The sequence below is a fragment of the Loxodonta africana genome, chromosome 20 (assembly GCF_030014295.1).
Source record: "Loxodonta africana isolate mLoxAfr1 chromosome 20, mLoxAfr1.hap2, whole genome shotgun sequence".
NCBI lineage: Eukaryota > Metazoa > Chordata > Mammalia > Proboscidea > Elephantidae > Loxodonta > Loxodonta africana.
Genome location: NC_087361.1, coordinates 53048591 through 53067148, shown reverse-complemented (window position 1 = coordinate 53067148; position 18558 = coordinate 53048591). Strand labels below are relative to the sequence as shown.

At 38.6% G+C, this 18558-nt stretch overlaps 2 protein-coding genes across 2 annotated transcripts; both read right to left on the bottom strand.

Annotated features, from left to right (window-relative positions):
- Positions 1-2295: 2295 nt before the first annotated feature.
- On the bottom strand, positions 2296-7268 carry LOC111750695 (keratin-associated protein 13-1-like). The gene is made up of 2 exons (XM_064272980.1): positions 7181-7268; positions 2296-2855 (listed from the first exon to the last, which is right to left on the bottom strand). The coding sequence occupies exons 1-2, from the start codon at positions 7266-7268 to the stop codon at positions 2296-2298; spliced, it is 648 nt and encodes a 215-aa protein (XP_064129050.1).
- A 4017-nt stretch (positions 7269-11285) lies between these two features.
- LOC100674429 (keratin-associated protein 13-1-like) lies at positions 11286-12096 on the bottom strand. Its single transcript, XM_010590324.3, has one exon. The coding sequence runs from the start codon at positions 11736-11738 to the stop codon at positions 11286-11288; it is 453 nt and encodes a 150-aa protein (XP_010588626.1). The 5' UTR covers positions 11739-12096.
- Positions 12097-18558: the final 6462 nt, after the last annotated feature.

Here is an 18558-nt window from a genome sequence, read left to right as displayed (position 1 = left end):
GTTTCTTGTAGAATATAAAACAGCCAAAATTGGGTTCCTTGAAACATTAATAAAAGTAATGTTCTATTGAAAAAGAAACGTAATACAGAGCTCTTACAAGAGAAACAATCTAAGGATAGAATGGTCCCAAATACAAATAACTATTTTGCAAGTCCTCTATTCACTGGTACCCCAAATCAGTGTTTAAACTTTATTCCTATTTGCCCATCAAACAGGAAACATGCTCTAATCTTTACAACATTATGCATTTTATCTTCCCCATTCCCTTTTCTGGAAACCCTGGTGGTGCAGTGGTTAAGTGCTACGGCTCTTAACCAAGAGGTCGGCAGTTTGGATCTGCCAGGCGCTCCTTGGAAACTCTATGGGGCAGTTCTACTCTGTCCTATAGGGTCGCTATGAGTCGGAATTGACTCTACAGCAGTGGGTTTTTTTTTTTTTTTTTGGTTATTGCCTTTTCTATTTTTCAAATATTTCTTCAAGATAGTCTTGATGGCACAGCTTAAGAGTGCCTACATGCTGAAGGAGGAGCAGGGCCAATCTCATTCAAAACTTTGAACTCAGTCCATTTTTCTCAGGAGATCTGCCTTCTGGGAAGAGTGTTTTTTCTTCATGAATCCACAGGGCCATGAGGTTCCTCCTTTTACCCTTTCTTTTGCTTTTTTTAAAATCATTCTTTCATATTAAGGTGTAAATAACAGATATTATTATAATGAAACTTTGCTAACTCTTGGACCATCTAACAAAAGCAGCCTAGGTAATTTATTGGCATAATGTAAGCGAGCCTCGTAGGTGATTTTGTTTCTAAAAATGATTTTTTTTACCAACATTTAAAAATAGTAGGGAATTTTATACGAAAATATGGTGGCCGTGGGCTGAAAAACTAACAGCTTCCAAACATGTGTTTGTGAATTCCCAGCTCTGGATTTTCTACCTAATCACACTCTTTGTTGTGTAAACATTTGATCTGCTTTAAGTATCTATTTTCTTATGTTTAAAATGACTTAATTTTTAAAAAATATGTCTGTCATTTTTTTAGTGTAAAGAAGTAATGGATAGGATTATTCTTTGAACATTGACTTTAGCATTATTCAAGGATAATGTCTTCTTGTTATTAGTTGTTAGGCCTTATCAGCGTGCTATGATTATTAACATCTTAGCCTCCTATGGTTTCCTGAAATACTTCTCCTGTAAAAACTGAGAATGCTACCAAAATAATAAAAGCCCAGGGTCCTCAATGTTATATAAGATATAAATGAAATAGTCAATTTTGCTGATATAAAAGGCTTTTTTTGTTTTCATCTACATTTAGTGTGAGCTTTAGAAAAGCATTGAAGAGGCAACCCAGGTATTCTGAACCTATTCAGAGGGATTCTTGCCTGGAGATTTTCATACCTATGGAAAAGTGGGACACGTTGAAAACTTATCACTGGCTGCAGGGAACCGATAACTTTTAATAACAAATATTGGGTGAAGTGACTTATGGCTCACGTGTATTTTTGTTTTTCTTTCATTTATTGCTCTCACCACATTAACCTGAATTTCAGTCTTTTTCACAACATTCCTGATGAATTCCTCAATCGTGTGTTCACATACCTCCATTTTGCATAAAGATTCACATTCTTTGAAGAATCCATTTATTTCCTGATCCTGAGACTTTCATTTGTAAAATTTTAAAACCATGATGGAAGAATACTCACTAACTATAATTCAAATGAGAAAAATATCCAAGGATGAAAGAAATTAGATGAAATCCACAACTTCCAACTCATGAGGACCTTTTTATAGGACAGAGTAGAACTGCCCCACACGGTTTTCTCAGCTGTAATCTTTATGGCAGCAGATTGTCAGATTTTTTTCTCCCATAGAGTGGCTGGTGAGTTCCAATAGCTGACCTTTGGGTTTGCAGCCAAGTGCTTCACCACTGCACCACCAGGGCTCCTTCCACAACTTTTAAGGCTTCCAAAATTTACTTCCAGATGCATATCAATCTTTCATTTAACCTGACAGGTCTAATGGAGTACAAACACTGGTCAATAACAGATAAACACTAAGATAAAAATACATATTTGAATGCCAGAATGAAAGAGTTTATTGGATTAAAATCTTTTGCTTTTTTAATCCACTTTGGACAGAAAATGAATTACATCTGAAATGCTCGTGTTACACTTATTTTTGGGGTTAAGCAATCAAATTTAGAATATTATAGCAACAGCCAGTCAGACTGTGTTTGAAGGAAAGGCAAGAAACTGGTAATTGGTACAAGTCAGAACTACAGGTTGGTCAGTAACAGAATGGTCAGAAACTTCTAGAAGAAAAGTAGGTTGGGCAGCAGAATCTGGATCCATAGCCCAGGGAACAGAAACCACAGACTCTATAACCCAAGGGCCTGAAGCCAGTGGATCTACAGCCCTGTGAGTAGCAACTTCTGGATCTATAGGCCAGGGAAGGGAAACCACACGTGCTATAACTCAGGGGTCTGAAGTCACTGGATCCACAGCTCAGTGGGTAACGTCTTCTGGATCTATAGTCTAGGGAGCAGTTGCTTCTGGAACTAAAGCCCAGAGACGCAGTGTAAGTCGTCTGGCAGGAACTGTAGAGCGTGGAGGTCCTTGGACAGTAGCAGTAAGTCTGGGAGGGGTTGGACACCACACAAGAGGGCTGGTAGCTGTTGGGCTTACAGCAGGTCTCCTGATAGCCCCTGTAGAGAGAGGGCCCCAGCTGGCAGGTGCTGGAAGAGCAGAGACCAGTGCTGTAGACCAGGTGACTATGGGAGGAAGAGCCCCAGAAGGAGCCTGGGTAGCGTACACAGCTGCCCAGAGAATGGGAGAATTTTCCAGAGCAGCAGTTGTAAGAGACTTGAGTTGTAAGGTGACAAGGGACTTGAGTTCAGCCAAGTTACAGTGAGAAGATTCTGAGTTTTAATGTCGCCTTCTAGACTGGGGCTTTGAAATATTGAACAACTGCTGCTCTGGAAGAGTGGCATATGATCAGGAACCGATGGTACCTAAGGAAGTAGTCCAAGCTGCTCTGAAGGCATTGGTGAAAAACTAGGCTCCAGGAATTGATGGAATATCAATTGAGATGTTTCAACAAACAGATGCAGTGCTAGAGGTGCTCACTTGTGTATGCCAAGAAATATGGAAGACAGCTTCCTGGCCAACTGACTGGAAGAGATCCATATTTATGCCCATTCCCAAGAAAAGTGATCCAACCGAATGTGGAAATTATAGAACAATATCATTAATATCATACACAAGCAAAATTTTGCTGAAGATCATTCAAAAACGGCTGCAGCAGTATATTGACAGGGAACTGCCAGAAATTCAGGCCAGTTTCAGAAGAGGATGTGGAACCAGGGATATCATTGCTGATGTCAGATGGATCCTGGCTGAAAGCAGAGAATACCAGAAGGATGTTTACCTGTGTTTTATTGACTATGCAAAGGCATTTGACTGTGTGGATCATAACAAACTGTGGATAACACTGCAAAGAATGGGAATTCCAGAACACTTAATTGTGCTCATGAGGATACTTTACATAGATCAAGAGGCAGTTGTTTGGACAGAACAAGGGGATATTGATTGGTTTAAAGTCAGGAAAGGTGTGCATCAGGGTTGTATTCTTTCACCATACCAATTCAATCTGTATGCTGAACAAATAATACGAGAAGCTGGACTATGTGAAGAAGAACAGGGCATCAGGATTGGAGGAAGACTCATTAACAACCTGCGTTATGCAGGTGACACAACCTTGCTTGCTGAAAGTGAAGAGGACTCGAAGCGCTTACTAAAGAAGATCAAAGACCACAGCCTTTGGTATGGACTATACCTCAACATAAAGAAAACAAAAATCCTCACAACTGGACCAATGAGCAACATCATGATAAACGGAGAAAAGATTGAAGTTGTCAAAGATTTCATCTTACTTGGATCCACAATCAACAGCCATGGAAGCAGCAGTCAAGAAATCAAAAGATGCATTGCATTGGGCAAATCTGCTGCAAAGGACCTCTCCAAAGTGTTGAAGAGCAAAGATGTCACCCTGAAGACTAAGGTGCGCCTGACCCAAGCCATGGTATTTTCAATCACATCATTTGCATGTGAAAGCTGGACGATGAATAAGGAAGACTGAAGAAGAGTTGACGTCTTTGAATTGTGGTGTTGGTGAAGAATATTGAATATACCACGGACTGTTTTGGCCAAAAGAACGAACAAATCTGTCTTGGAAGAAATGCGGCCAGAATGCTCCTTAGAGGTAAGGATGGCAAGACTGCGTCTTCCATATTTTGGACATGTTGTCAGGAGGGATCAGTCCCTGGAGAAGGATATCGTGCTTGGCAGAGTGCAGAGTACAGGGTCAGCAGAAAAGAGGAAGACCCTCAATGAGGTGGATTGACACAGTGGCTGCAACAATGAGCTCAAGCATAGCAACGATTGTAAGGATGGCGCAGGACTGGGCAGTGTTTCGTTCTGTTGTGCCTAGGGTAGCTATGAGTCAGGACCGATTTGACGGCACCTAACAACAACAACAAGACTGGGGCACTTACATACTCTCAGCAATGGGTGGAGCACACACCAGGGTCATGGTTCCTGCATTGGTCTCCTTCATTTGCATATGTGTGACTCCATAATCTTCTCTGTAATTGCAACTATATTTGAATAGTTTTCCACATATTGTTTTTATGGCTGCTATAATTTTGCTGTTACAGCACAAAGCCAATGAAAATTTCTGAGACTATTTGTCAGTAATGCTTAGCCTACCCTGGCCAGGAAAGCCCCTCCTTCCCTCCCAGGCCAACATACCATATGCAGCTGCTTCTAGTTTATTCTAGGATATTTTCTCCCACTGCTCCACTGTGTCAAGTAATCAGTGGCATAACTTGGTTTTTATAAGGGTATTTCTCATGGATAATTCTACTTGTCACCACTAATTCATATTCTCCAAATTCATTTTCCGTCTATCAAACACTATTATACAGTGCTTCTCACATCCAATGGAGGGAGGAAAGCAATGCAGAAAGAGAAATGCATAAGACAGAGAGGAACTGAACATTTAAATGCTAAAATGATTCAAGAAGACTGAATTGAAACAGAGTAAGAAGAAGCCAATTTGGGCACATTTGAAGAGGTAGTAGGGGCCATTGAGATAATGGGTGACACTAGTAACAGAAATAAGAGCTGGGCTGCTAACCAAATGGCCAGCAGTTCGACTCCACCAGCCACTCCTTGGAAACCCAAATCTGTCTTGGAAGAAGTACAAGAATACTCCTTAGAAGAAAGGATGGCAAGGCTATGTCTTATATACTTTGGACATGTTTTCAGGAGGGAGCAGTTCCTGGAGAAGGACATCATGCCTGGTAAAGTGCAGGCACAGCAAAAAAGAGGAAGACCCTTAACGAGATGGATTCACACAGTGGCTACAACAATGGGCTCAAGTGTAACAGTGATTATGAGGATGGAGCAGAACTGTGTAGTGTTTCGTTCTGTAGTATATCGGGTTGCTATGAGTCAGAGCTGCTCGATGGTACCTAACAACAACAACATAGGGTTGCCATGAGCCGGGATCAACTCGATGGCAATGGGTTTTAGTTTTAGTTTGGATTAGCAACAGAAAGGAAAGAAAGGGATTTCAGGCTTCTCTTCTACTTACGGTCTTTTTTTTTTTTAATCTAAATGTAATTAAAACCAAATTGTGTAAAAATGAATCTATTTTATGAACTTTCACCATCCAAATTTTAAAAGGTTCTAACTGGGGTCTGCACCTTAGGATGACTCAGTCTTTTTACTGCTCAGACTTTGAATGAATTTTGTGCGTTTTCAAAATCGGTTCCCTTCCTATAATTTCCTCTCAAAATACATAATGTCCTTCTTTTATCATCCTTGCTCTTCATTTTGTTTTCTTTCAACGTTCTGTATCTGAATGTTAATTTCCAGTGGGCTCATGATTTCAGACAAATTTGTTAATAGGAAGAAACACAGCATTAGAATAAACATAAAAATTCGGGAAAGAATATAGAGAAATTTTACCAGTTTGAATTCTGCAGAAAACATTGAGATGGGGTTAGAAGTAAAAAAGGTTTATTTGGAGAGTGAAAGAAAGGTGGTGAGACTAGGATTGGCCAGGGAACATCATCTCATCATGATTAAGACCGGAAACTGTCTCTGCTAGACCAACAGGGAACTTCAGAACAAATATTGCTCCTTAGAGCAGCCCTGGATAGAGCAGAAATGCCTAGACCCTTCTACCAAGTAGCCCCATCAGTGACTATGGACTGTCCTGAGAACAGCTCAAAGAGCTGATGCAGATCCTGAAGAAGTCAACAGAGACAGACTGACACCTAACACCACTATTTCTTTCTTGAAGAGTGGTGTGAGTTGTAGTGCTTATCCGTATTTGTCACAGTCTACCCCTTAGACCATAAAGGTCATCTTCTCCCCATATGTCCAGAAGACACATCCTCCATGGTTCTGGTAGGCTTCTCTTCCTTAGAAGAGTGAGGTTAGTGGGCTGAAATACAGTCCCTATCACTGCATTTGATCTTGGGGTTGAAACTGGCAAGCATCATCTCCCTCCTTCATTATTCGTTGTAACTTTGCCTCACCCTCAGCTACCACCTTTATCAGTCTTGGCAACTTTTCTCGTGGTGTTACCCAAGCCCTTATTCCTGAGATTTCTTAGTCTCTGCTGATCAATCAAACCATTTTTTCCCCCGGCTACAGCCGTTGCAGTTAAAAAGTCACTTTCAAAATTGGATAAGAAAGTACCAAGATGCATCCAGGTGGATCAGCTGAGTTCCGTGCATATACCTCCCTACCCATATTGCATGAAGAGTAATAACCTTACCACCTTCTACCAAGTGGGGTCAAGTGTTGTTGTTGCTGTTGTTAGTTGCTGCCAAGTTGATTCTGACTCTTGGCAACCCCATGGTAACTCTATATTTTTGGCCTGCTTGTCCCTGCAAACAAGGAGCTGAAAGTACTCAGGCAGCAGCCATAGCTTAAAGTTCAATGAGATCCTTCCTGTGTCTCTTGGCCAGTCTGCCTTTGTGGACTAAGATTACTGTCCTTGTAGATTCCAAATGTGCAGGGATAAGAAGCACAAGTTCTTAAATGGGTCAGTGGAAGTGATGGTAAGCAGGTTCATGGGCCCCATCTTTTGAGAGTATTTCTTCTAAGCTCACACTTGGCCTTGCTTTCAATAAGATAATGTAAAGCTCTATCAGACACCTTCGGGGTGGTGCGGTTTTTGATAAAACCTGTGGATCCCATGGTCATAGGTCCACTCCAAACTGCCTGCAATGTGAAGTGGATTTCCTAAATTGGATGTTACATTGTGAGGAATTTCATGCAGTTGATTAAGCTTTCCATAAACTCTGGAACAGTGGTGCTGATCAAGATATATAAGAAGGAAAAGCAGCCTCATACCCTGAATAGTGTAAGACTCTGTCTGTGGATGCCTCTGCCTGTGACCAGCCTCCTTGAGGAACAGCACCATACTGGGAGCTCAGCATTAGCCTCTATTGTTGATAGATTACACATTCACAGGTAAAAGTAAATATAGCAGCCTTGTGATAATAGCTCATGCTATCAGTCCCATGCATAGCCTTCATGGCCACTTTGTCCACTTGCTCATCTTTCCAGTATTGGGGGTCTGCTGACAATGGCTGACTAAGATTAACAGGCTGGGTTACTTTGTCTATTTGACTGTGTTATTTCTCTTCCCTGGTGGATGCATGCTGATGGGCATCAACAAATGGTAACACGATCTTCACTCCCATATGCCCCTCCAAATATCTCTACATGTGATTTCCTTCTCTAAATATTCTAATATTTTCTATTCTAGGTTCCTAATTAGCTGCCCACACTGGCTGCCACTGCTCAGGAGTCTATACATATCATCAGTTGGGCCCATTTTTTCATTCTACACAAAGTGAAGCCTCTTCTACCAGGTGCTCTATGTAAAGCTCTGCCCTTGGGAAGATGTTTTTCTTACCAGAGTATTTAAGGACATCCACATTATAAGCCAGTCTATCAGTAAACCTAGCTTGTTTTGTGTGTGTTTCCCTCTTCTTTCAGCTAGTCATATAAAGCACTCGATATGACCACATGTATGAGCTGAAGGAGGGGTGCTTGTACAATTCTGGTCAGTGGCATGGTGGTCTGGGCTACATACTCATGAAGACTTGTTTCTGGTTATGCTCATCCTCATTTCTGGTTGAACTATTCCCATCTTAATGGATTGCGGTTGTGTTCAATTGACTTGATGACTTGGTAGGATCGACAAATCTGTTTTAGAAGAAATCCAACCAGAATGTTCCTTAGAAGTGAGAATGGCGAGACTTCAACTTTCTTACTTTGAACACATCATCAGATAAAACCAATTGCTGGAAAAGGACATCATCATATTTGTTAAAGTAGACGGTCAATGAAAATTAGGGAAACTCAATGAGATGAATTGACACTACAGCCACAACAACAGATCAAACATACAAACGATTGTGAAGATGGCACGCTGTATTATTTTTTCTTTCTTTTAACCACAGATGCCTGCAACACCGTCTGATCTGCTGGATTGTTTGGCCAAACCAACAGGGCTGCTTATACCCGCAGAATCCTTTCCTGCTCCTGGCCCCAACTAAACCCGGATATATAGGCTAGGGAGATATTTCTAGGTGTGAAATATTTTCCTTCCAGAATCCAAACATGTCTACCAGGTGTTTTCTTTCCTTCTTTGAGATAAAGGATACAAGAGGTTTAATTGCTTATTGTATATAAATTTATATTAAGGTAAATTATGCATTAAAAATGAATACATATATTTATATAAAATAAACATAAATACATTATTTTATACATATATGAAATTTTACGAAACCTTTATTTCATAATATATTTAAGGATGTTTATGAAGGTAAGAAAATAAAGTGAGAATGATTAATGAAAGCACGGTTTTAGTAGTGTGAATGAAATCAGATAAAATCGAAGTTTAATGTGATCCAAAACTCTAAACATCCAAATAAATGATGAAGTGATGTTATCTGCTATACATGTCTAGTGTTATTTCCTATAGTTATGCAATAAAACAAACAAACAAAAAAAAACCCAGTGCCTTCAAGTCAATTCTGACTCATAGCGACCCTATAGTTATATAATAAAAAATATACAAACACTAATTACACTTTAACTTTTCAATACTTCCCTGAACACAAGTACCTATATACCTCTATGCTTTATTCATTTTATTTCATTTTCTCCAAGCCGTCCCTATTCTGCCTATACTACTTGTGTCTTTGCTTCTCATATTAGTTCTCATCTGTCGTAAAATCTAGGTGTTTGACCTCCTTACAGGACTGAGACCTGTGGCAAATCCCTGATCAACTTTGGTTCTCCATTTTCTTATATCCAAAAATAATTGTAGTTCATAAAATGTGTCTTCCTTGTGAAGTTTGTTGTTGTTCTTTGCCATTGAGTCTATTTCAATTCACGGGAACCCCATGTTTGTCAGTGTAGAATGGTGCTCCACAGGGTTTTCAAGGCTGTAGCCTTTTGGAAGCAGATCACCAGGCCTGTCTTTCAAGGCGCCTCTGGGTGGGTTCAAACTGTGAAACTTTTGGCTAGTAGTCAAGCACTTAACCTTTACCTGCATAAAAAGATATCTTTTTCTTGTTAGTTTTATAATGTTATATATATATATATATATACATACATATACACTTTATTGGAAACCCTGGGGGCGTAGTGGTTACGGGTTAGCAGTTTGAATCTGCCAGGCGCTCCTTGGAAACTCTACGGGGCAGTTCTACTCTGTCCTATAGAGTTGCTATGAGTCTGAATCAACTCGGTGGCACTGGGTTTGGTTTTTTGGGTTTACACATTTTATTATTTTCCGAAATAGTTGGCCTATAAAACATCAGAATGGCAACATAAAAAAATCAAAACATAGGTCTTCAATTATATGTTGAAATGCTAATGAAACAATAATTTCTGTTGATATAGAAGCCTTACTGTCTCTAGCCATGTTTTGTTTGAGTCTTGGATACAAAAACGTAGAACCTCAAACCTCAAAAACCTCATTAATTCCCACCAAAGATAATTGGCTTCCTCATTAAAAACATGGAAAGAATTATATACAAAAGTAGTCAGTGAGATGAAGAGATATGGTCTAGTTTGCTATTCAACATTGAATAAATCAAAGGAAGTGACTTAAGCTCATATAAAAAAATACTCTACATAGCTTAAACTTTTTTTCCTATCAGTTGTATCTTCCACGTTCTTGGTTTTTCTCCTCTTGTCAGTAAACATCAAGGCCCCACATTCGTTGAAGTATGTTATATACTGAGATTTTTATTCACATAAAGTCTATACATGCAAAGTAAGGACTTCTAGAAAATACAAGTTTTAAAGAAAGAAAATGTATAAAGCTCTAAAGAATTGGTTCGAATCCACCCTTTCTTAGTTGTTCAAAGTTTGTTCCCAGAGGAATGGTGATCTTCTGCCTTGTTTTTCTCATTGTGAGTTGCCATTGATTTGGCCCTGAGTCATGGAGACCCATGCACAAAAGAGCAAAATGCTTCCCAGTCCTGTGTCATCCTCATAATTTGTTGTGGATAAAACTATTGTGATCCATAGGATTTTCATTGGGCTGATTTTTGGAAGTAAATTTCCAGGCCCTTTTTTCTAGTCTGTCTTAGTCTGGAAGCTCCTTTGAAACCTATTCTGCATCATAACACGCAAGTTTTCACTGACAGATGGTTGATGGTTGCACAGGATAATACCACTTTTCTGTGTGGAAGGTGAGAATTCTGCCACTGAACCACCACTGCCCCAAAATAAATTCATCTTATAAAAAAACTAATGATATCATAACAGCATATTCGGATGCCAGAATGAATAAATTTATTAGATTGTATCCATTTTTTCATCTAATTTGTGAATAAAACACATTGGCAATAATTCTATCAATTCATCCATTAATTCATTAGCATTAATACATTAATATCATTGACATGAATTCCATTAATTTATCTTCTACCTTAGTCAATTAATGAATTAATTCCATTCACTAACCCATCGGATTAATTCATTACATTTAGTATATCTTACAGGCAGTTTTCTGATCAATACTAAGTGACTGGAGAAAAAACAAGGAGTGATCAGAGAGTATAAGGAGAGTTGTTCATGCAAATAATGAAGATTATAGAAGAGCAAATTAGAGACTGGAACATCTTGCTCAGAAGGCCTGGGAACACAACAAGTAGATCAATAACAGCCAGGTTCACAAGTTGGTCAGTAGCAAGAAGACGGACAGCTCCTAAAAGGAAAGCAGGTTGGGCGACAGATTCTAGGTCTATAGCCCAGGGAAGGGAAACCACAGATGCCATAACTCAGGGGTCTGAAGCCACTGGACCCACAGCTCAGTGAGTAGCGCCCTCTGGATCCATAGCCCAGGGAGCAGCTGCTTCTGGAGCCAAAGCCCAGAGATGCATTGTAAGTCGTCTGGCAGGGACTGCAGAGCATGGAGGTCCTCGGCTGGTAGCAGGATATCTGGCAGGGGCTGGACACCACACAGGAGCGCTGGTAGCTTCTGGGCTTACAGCCCCTGTAGAGAGAGGAGCCCAGCTGGCAGGTGCTGGGAGGGCAGAGACCAGTGCTGTAGACCAGGTGGCTGGGGGAGGAAAAGCGCACACAGCCACCCAGAGAGCGGGAGGAGAACTTTCCAGAGCAGCAGCTGTAAGACATGGTGACAGGAGATGTGAGTTCAGCTGAGTTACTGTGAGAAGATTTTGAGTTTTAAAGTCACCTTCTAGACTGGGACACTTATATATGCTCAGCCATGGGTGTGGTGGTCTCCAGAGTCATCTTTCCCTCCCATTTGGACTCCCTCGCTTCCATATGTGTTATTGAAAAATATTCTCTGTAATTGTAGATGATTAATCTTCTCCATTTCATATTTTTCCGTGATCTTACTGTGTTGCTGTGGCATTAAGACAATGAATGACTCCAAAGTCAGAAATGCTATGATTACCAGCTATTAATGTCATTCCATCATGGCCAGGAAAACCCCTACTCTCCTCCCTGTTCCACTTGCCTCTTTACTGGTTGGTGGATGCTTGGGTATAAGGGTGGAGACTGAAATGAAGTCACTCCTTTTTTTTAACACTAGAGATACAACATGTTCTTGATGAGGGACCTAGAGTCTGATCCTTTTTGTCAACATTGATTTCCTTTCCCTAAAATTATTTTCTACACATTATACTTACTGTACGTTGCTTCTCACATCATATTGAACAGGGAAAAATAGACATGAACAATTGAATCAGAAACATGGGAGAGTTCAGAAAGAAACCTGGACAAATGTTTAGAGTAAAAATAAATAAAGACTACTTTGAAATAGAGTCAGAGTGGAGATCAATTTCTGCAAATGTGAAAAGACCCAGAGTCAGGCACTCTTGAAATGAGGGGAGGAAACTAGAGCCCACTGATAGTCTATGGGCTTTCCCATATACGTGTCTTTCAAATAAAAATGGTTTAAAAATCAATAAAGTTTATGGTTTTTCATATATATATAGCCTTTTTACAATTTGTTCAAGACCCTGCTCTCCTAAAACAGCTCTGGTAGGGAGAGCTTTCTGGGCGTTTTTACAATCAGGTCCTTTCTTACATTTTTCTCCCTCACTTTGAAACATGCTTCTTTCCTAGTACACTTCTGAAAGACTACTTTTCCATTGTTAAATATCCATACACCTTCCTTTCAAGATCATCTCCATACCAGGAAAACCAAATATAAAATAATTATTAAAGGATTTTCTTTAGTTCAAAGAATATAACAGTAGAGCAAAATTTAGAATGGCAGGAGCGAATGAGATAACTGAAATGTAAGTAAAATATATTGTACTTATTGCTCAACACACTAATAGAAATGGATTATAATTCTTATAATATAGGTAGAATTAAACAGCGGTAAATCAAGAATGCACATTAAGCTGTCTTAAGAAACTGCTAATATAATTTCTTGTAAAACAACCAATAACTTAAAAGGGGAAAATTGTAGTACAAACCATTTTTTTAATCTATCTCTCTCCCACTTAAAAAAATAAAAGGAACATAGAATGTGGATCAAATAGCAAAATCGTATATAGATAGAAACCTAAAAAAACCTAGATATAGCAAAACTCAAATGAACATAAAAGGACTAGTCTAAATAAACCACCACTGATCAGTCAGTCTGTTGTACTGTGGTGGTTTTCATGTTTCTGTGACCCTGGAAGCTATGCTAATGCTACCGGTATTCCAAATACCAGCAAAGACACCCATGAAGGAGAAGTTTCAGCAAAGCTTCCAGACTAAGACAGAATAAGAAGAGGGGCCTGTTGATCCACTTCTAAAAAATTGGCAGTGAAAACCTTATCAACAGCAGAAGAAGATTGTCAATATACTGCCCGAGAACGAGTCCCTCAGTTAGGAAGGCACTGTAAATATGACCGGGGAAAGAGCTATCTCCTCAAAGTAGAGTTGACCTTAATGACATGGATAGACTCAAGCTTTCAGGACCTTCATTTGCTGATGCGGCAAAACAAAAAATTAGAAGAAACAACTACAAACATCCATTAATTGGAACATGGAATGTAAGAAGTATGAATCTAGGAAAATTGGAAATTTTCAAAAATGAAGTGGAAAGCTTCAAGATCAATATCCTAGGCATTAGTAATTTGAAATGGACTTGTATCGGTCATTTTAAATCTGACAATCATACGGTCTACTACGCCAGAACGACAAATTGAAAAGGAGTGACATAGCACTCATCATCAAAATGAAGATTTCAAGATCTATCCTCAAGTAAAATACTGTCAGTAGTAGGATAATGTCCATACGCCAACAAGGAAGCCCAGGTAATACGACAATAATTTAAATTTACTCACCAACCACTCATGCCAAAGACGAAGAAATTGAAGATTTTTACCAACTTCTGCAATCTGAAATTGATCAAACATGCAATCAAGCCATATTGATAATTACTGGTGATTGGAATGTGAAAACCGGAACTAAGGATCAGTAGTTGGAACATATGACCCTGGTGATAGAAATGATGCTGAGATCGCATGATAGAGTTTTGCAAGACCATGTTATTTATTGCAAATAACTTTATTCAATAACATAAATGAAGGCTATAGACCTCATCAGGTGGAATAAGCAGAAATCAAGCTGACTACATCTCTGGGAAGAAGCTCAATATCATCAGTCAGAACAAGGCCAGGGGTTGACTGTGGAACAGACCATGAATTCCTTATATGCAAGTACAAGTTGAAGCTGAAGAAAATTAAAACAAGTCCACAAGAGCCAAAGTACGGCCTTGAATATTTCTCAAGGTCTGAATTTAGAGATCATCTGAAGAATAGATTTGATGCAGTGAACACTAATGACCAAAGACCAGAGAAGCTGTGGGATGGCATCAAGTATATCATACATGACGAAAGCAAAGGTTATTAAAAAGACAGGGAAAAAAAGACCAAAATGGATTCAGAAGAGACTCAGCAACTTGCTGTGAAAGTCCAGTAGCTAAAGGGGAAGGAAGAAATGATCATGTAAAGAGCTGAACAGATTTCAAAAGTCAGCTTGAGAAGACAAAGTAAAATATTATAATGAAATGTGCAAAGACCTGGAGTTAGAAAACCAAAAGGGAATAATGCTTGGCATTTCTCAAGCTGAGAGCATTGAAGAAAAACTTCAAGTCTTGAATTGCAATATTGAAAGAGTCCACGGGCAAGATATTAAATGATGAAGGAAGCACTGAGGGAAGATGGAAGGAATATAATACACAGAGTCACTGTACCAAAAAAAATTGGTTGACATTCAACTATTTCAGGAAGTAGCATATGATCAAGAACCGATGGTCTCGAAAGAAAAGTCCAAGGTGCACTGAAGACACTGGTGAAAAAAAAAGACTCCAGTAATTTACAGAATACCAATTGAGATGTTTCAATGAACAGATGCAGTACTGAAAGTGTTCACTGTCTATGACAAGAAATTTAGAAGACAGCTGCCTGGCCAACTAAATGGAAGAGATCCATATTTGTGCCCATTCCAAAGAAAGATTGTCCAACAGGATTTTGAAATTATTGAACAGTGTCATTAATATCACATGCGAGTAAAGTTTCACTGAAGATAATTAAAAAATGATTGCAGCATTAATTTGACAGAGAACTGACAGAAATTCAAGCCAGATTCAGAATAAGGAAAATCATTACTGACGTCAGATGGATCCTGACTGAAAGGAGAGAATATCAGAAAGATGGTTACCTGTGATTTGTTGACTCTGCAAAGGCATTCGACTGTGTGGATCATAACAAATTTTGGATAACATTGCCAGGAATGAGAATTCAGAACACTTAATTGTGCTCATAAGTGACCCCAACATAGGCCAAAAGACATATGTTGTATTTATTTATCTAACAGAACAAGGGTATGCTGTGTGGTTTGAAATCAAGAAAGGTGTGCATCAGGATAGATCCTTTCACCATACTTATTCAATCTGTATACTAAACAAATAATCTGAGACGCTGGACTATATGAAGAAGAATGAGGCATCAAGATGGGTGGAAGATTAATTAACAACCTGCAATATGCAGATCACACAACCTTGTTTGCTAAAAGTGAAGAGGACTTGAAGCACTTATTGATGAAGATCAAAGCCTTCAGTATGGATTACGCTTCAACATAAAGAAAACAACTGGACCAATAAGCAACATCATGATAAACAGAAAAAAGACTGAAGTGGTCAAGGGTTTCATTTTACTTGGCTCCACAATCAACGCCCGTGAAAACTGCAGTCAAGAGATCAAATGACGCATTGCACTTGGCAAATCTGCTGCAAAAGACCTCTTTCAGGTGTTAAAAAGCAAAGATATCACCTTGAGGACTAAGGTGCACCTGATCTAAGCTATGATATTTTCAATTGCCTCATATACATGGGAAAGCTGAACAATGAATAAGAAAGACCAAAGGAGAATTGGTGCCTTTGAGTTATGGTATTGGTGAAGAATATTGAATATACCATGGACTGCCAGGAGAGTGAACAAATCTGTCTTGGAATAAGTACAGGAATGCTCCTTAGAAGCAAGGATGGTGAGACTTTATCTCACTTTGGACATCTTATCAGGAGGGATCAATCCCTCGAGAACCAGTTCATGTTTAGTAAGGTAAAGGGTCATTGAAAAAGAGGAAGACCCTCAATGAGATGGACTGACACAGTGGCTCCGACAATGGGCTCAAACACAACAACAATTTTGAGGATGGTGCAGAATTAGGTAGTGTTTAGTTCTATTGTACATGGGGTCACTATGAGTAGGAACCGACTCCAGTGCACCTAACAAGGACAACAATCTACACAGAAGACTTAGAATGTCAGACTGGGTTGAAACAAACTATTTTCTACTTAAAAGAGTCTTTCTTAAATATGAAGAAACAGAAAAGAGGAAATTAAAAATATATATCAGGAAAAAGAAACAAAAAAAATCTAGTTTTGCTTCACTAACCATGGACCAAGCTGAGGTTATGATAGGAAGTTTTCTAGAAACAAAGCAAGATGTTTCTAAAAAATCAATTCCTCAGTGTGCTGGCATATCACAACAGTGGTAGTATTGAAATTAACATGTGAACCCAAGAGACAGAAAATCAGGAAGAATATGGAAGTCTTGAACAACACAATTACCAAAATTGACCAAATCAATCTAAAGGAATCATAGTACCTAACAAGCTCAAGATAGGTATTGTTGTCAAGTATACATGAAATATTCCTATAATTAAACATATGTTGGTCATAAGGCAAGCCAAAATAAGTTCCTCATAATTGGAATTATTCAAAGTAAGCTGTCCACCACAGTAGAAATAAGTCGGAAGTCAATACTAAAATGACAACTAGAAAATTCGCCTTCAAAATTGTTTCGATGGTGCAATTTAAGAGTGATTATGTGGTAAATGAGAAGTAGAAGCCATTCTCAGGCATAACGGGAACGTTCATTCGTCTTCGGGATCTCTGCCTTCCAGTGCAGGACCTTTCTCTGAATCATTCCAAAGTGTTTTTTTTTTCCCCCCTTGTTTAAACATTTTATTAAAAATTCATTCATATTAATAAAACTAGAAACCCTCAGGCCATGTACTAGATTCAGCCCAGGCAGTGTAATGGTTTGTGCTCCACAAAGTAGTCCCCTATAGGGGATATTGTTTACGAATCCCAATCATTTGTCAAAATTTAAAAAATGGGAGATTTCATCAGAAGTGTTAACTCTGTCGTTGTGGGAGCGGGTGACTTTGAGACCTTCAGTTACGGAATCATATCCTCGGTTTTTGGTCCAGTTTTTTAGACTGGTGATATATAAAATCAATATATTCTCATCCGTAAATTTTAGATCCTACTTTTGCCGACTGACCTAATAATGAGTTTCTTGAAATTGCCATTTAACTTGTTACTGACCAGCTTAGGGACTCGACTTTGACAAAGTATCTTGATCTCAAAAGCCATTACTTGGAATATGAAGAGTCACATCATCCACTGATAGATTGCCTATTTATTAAACATAAAATATTTCTGTCACGTTGACCCAACATAGGTTAGGAGTCATTTGTATACAGAGAAAGGGCAAATGCTTCCTTGGGGAAGGGTAGCTTGGCTTCGTCACTGAAATGTACTTACATAAAATATTGAAGCACAAGTCCGCTTGAATTTTTTCTCTATATTTTCATTGTATTTTTCTCTATAAGTTTTTAAGTTTTAAAATGTGGAGAAATACTGTAAATTTCCAAATAAACATAATTAACTAGATATCTAGGTATTTGTTTTCATTATTAATAATCCTTTTTGTGTCGTTATGAATTACCTCTAAAATAATGAATTGGGTTTTTAATCTTATCTGAAAATTTTAATATTGTTTTCTAAGGGTTTTTCTATGCTAATGAATAATATTGTGCAAAGTCCATTAACTCTTGTAAAAATTAAAGTCTTCTTTCTTGTTATCTACAGTTATGGGTACATTCTAAGCTTTCTAGCCAAGAGTAAAATTTTGAAGAATGCAAAATAAAGGCAACATAGTAACCTAAAGTAGGGACCCGTTGCCACTGAATTGATTCTGACTCATAGCGACTCTACAGGACAGAGTAGAACAGCCCCATAGGGTTTCCAAGGCTGTAATCTTAATATAAGCAGATGCCACATCTTTCTCCCACAGAGCAGCTGGTGGGTTCAAACTGCTGACCTTTTGGTTAGCAACGGAGTGATTAACCACTGCACCAACAAAGTAGGTGGAAACACTGATATTTATGTTTATAAAACTGTATATTTCAATCTGTCATTCATGATATTGTGTTCTTTGCCTCATCTCTTACTATCTGGATCAGACTTCCAGGGGATTATTATTTTCATTAGGTATTTCACAAAACTGTCTTTTGGTATGGCCAATCTTATGGTATATTTGTTCTTTATTTTACTTATTTATACTCTTATCTCTATTATTATCCATCAATATATTTTCTTTGGATTTAATTTACTGTTGTTAACTTTTTAGAT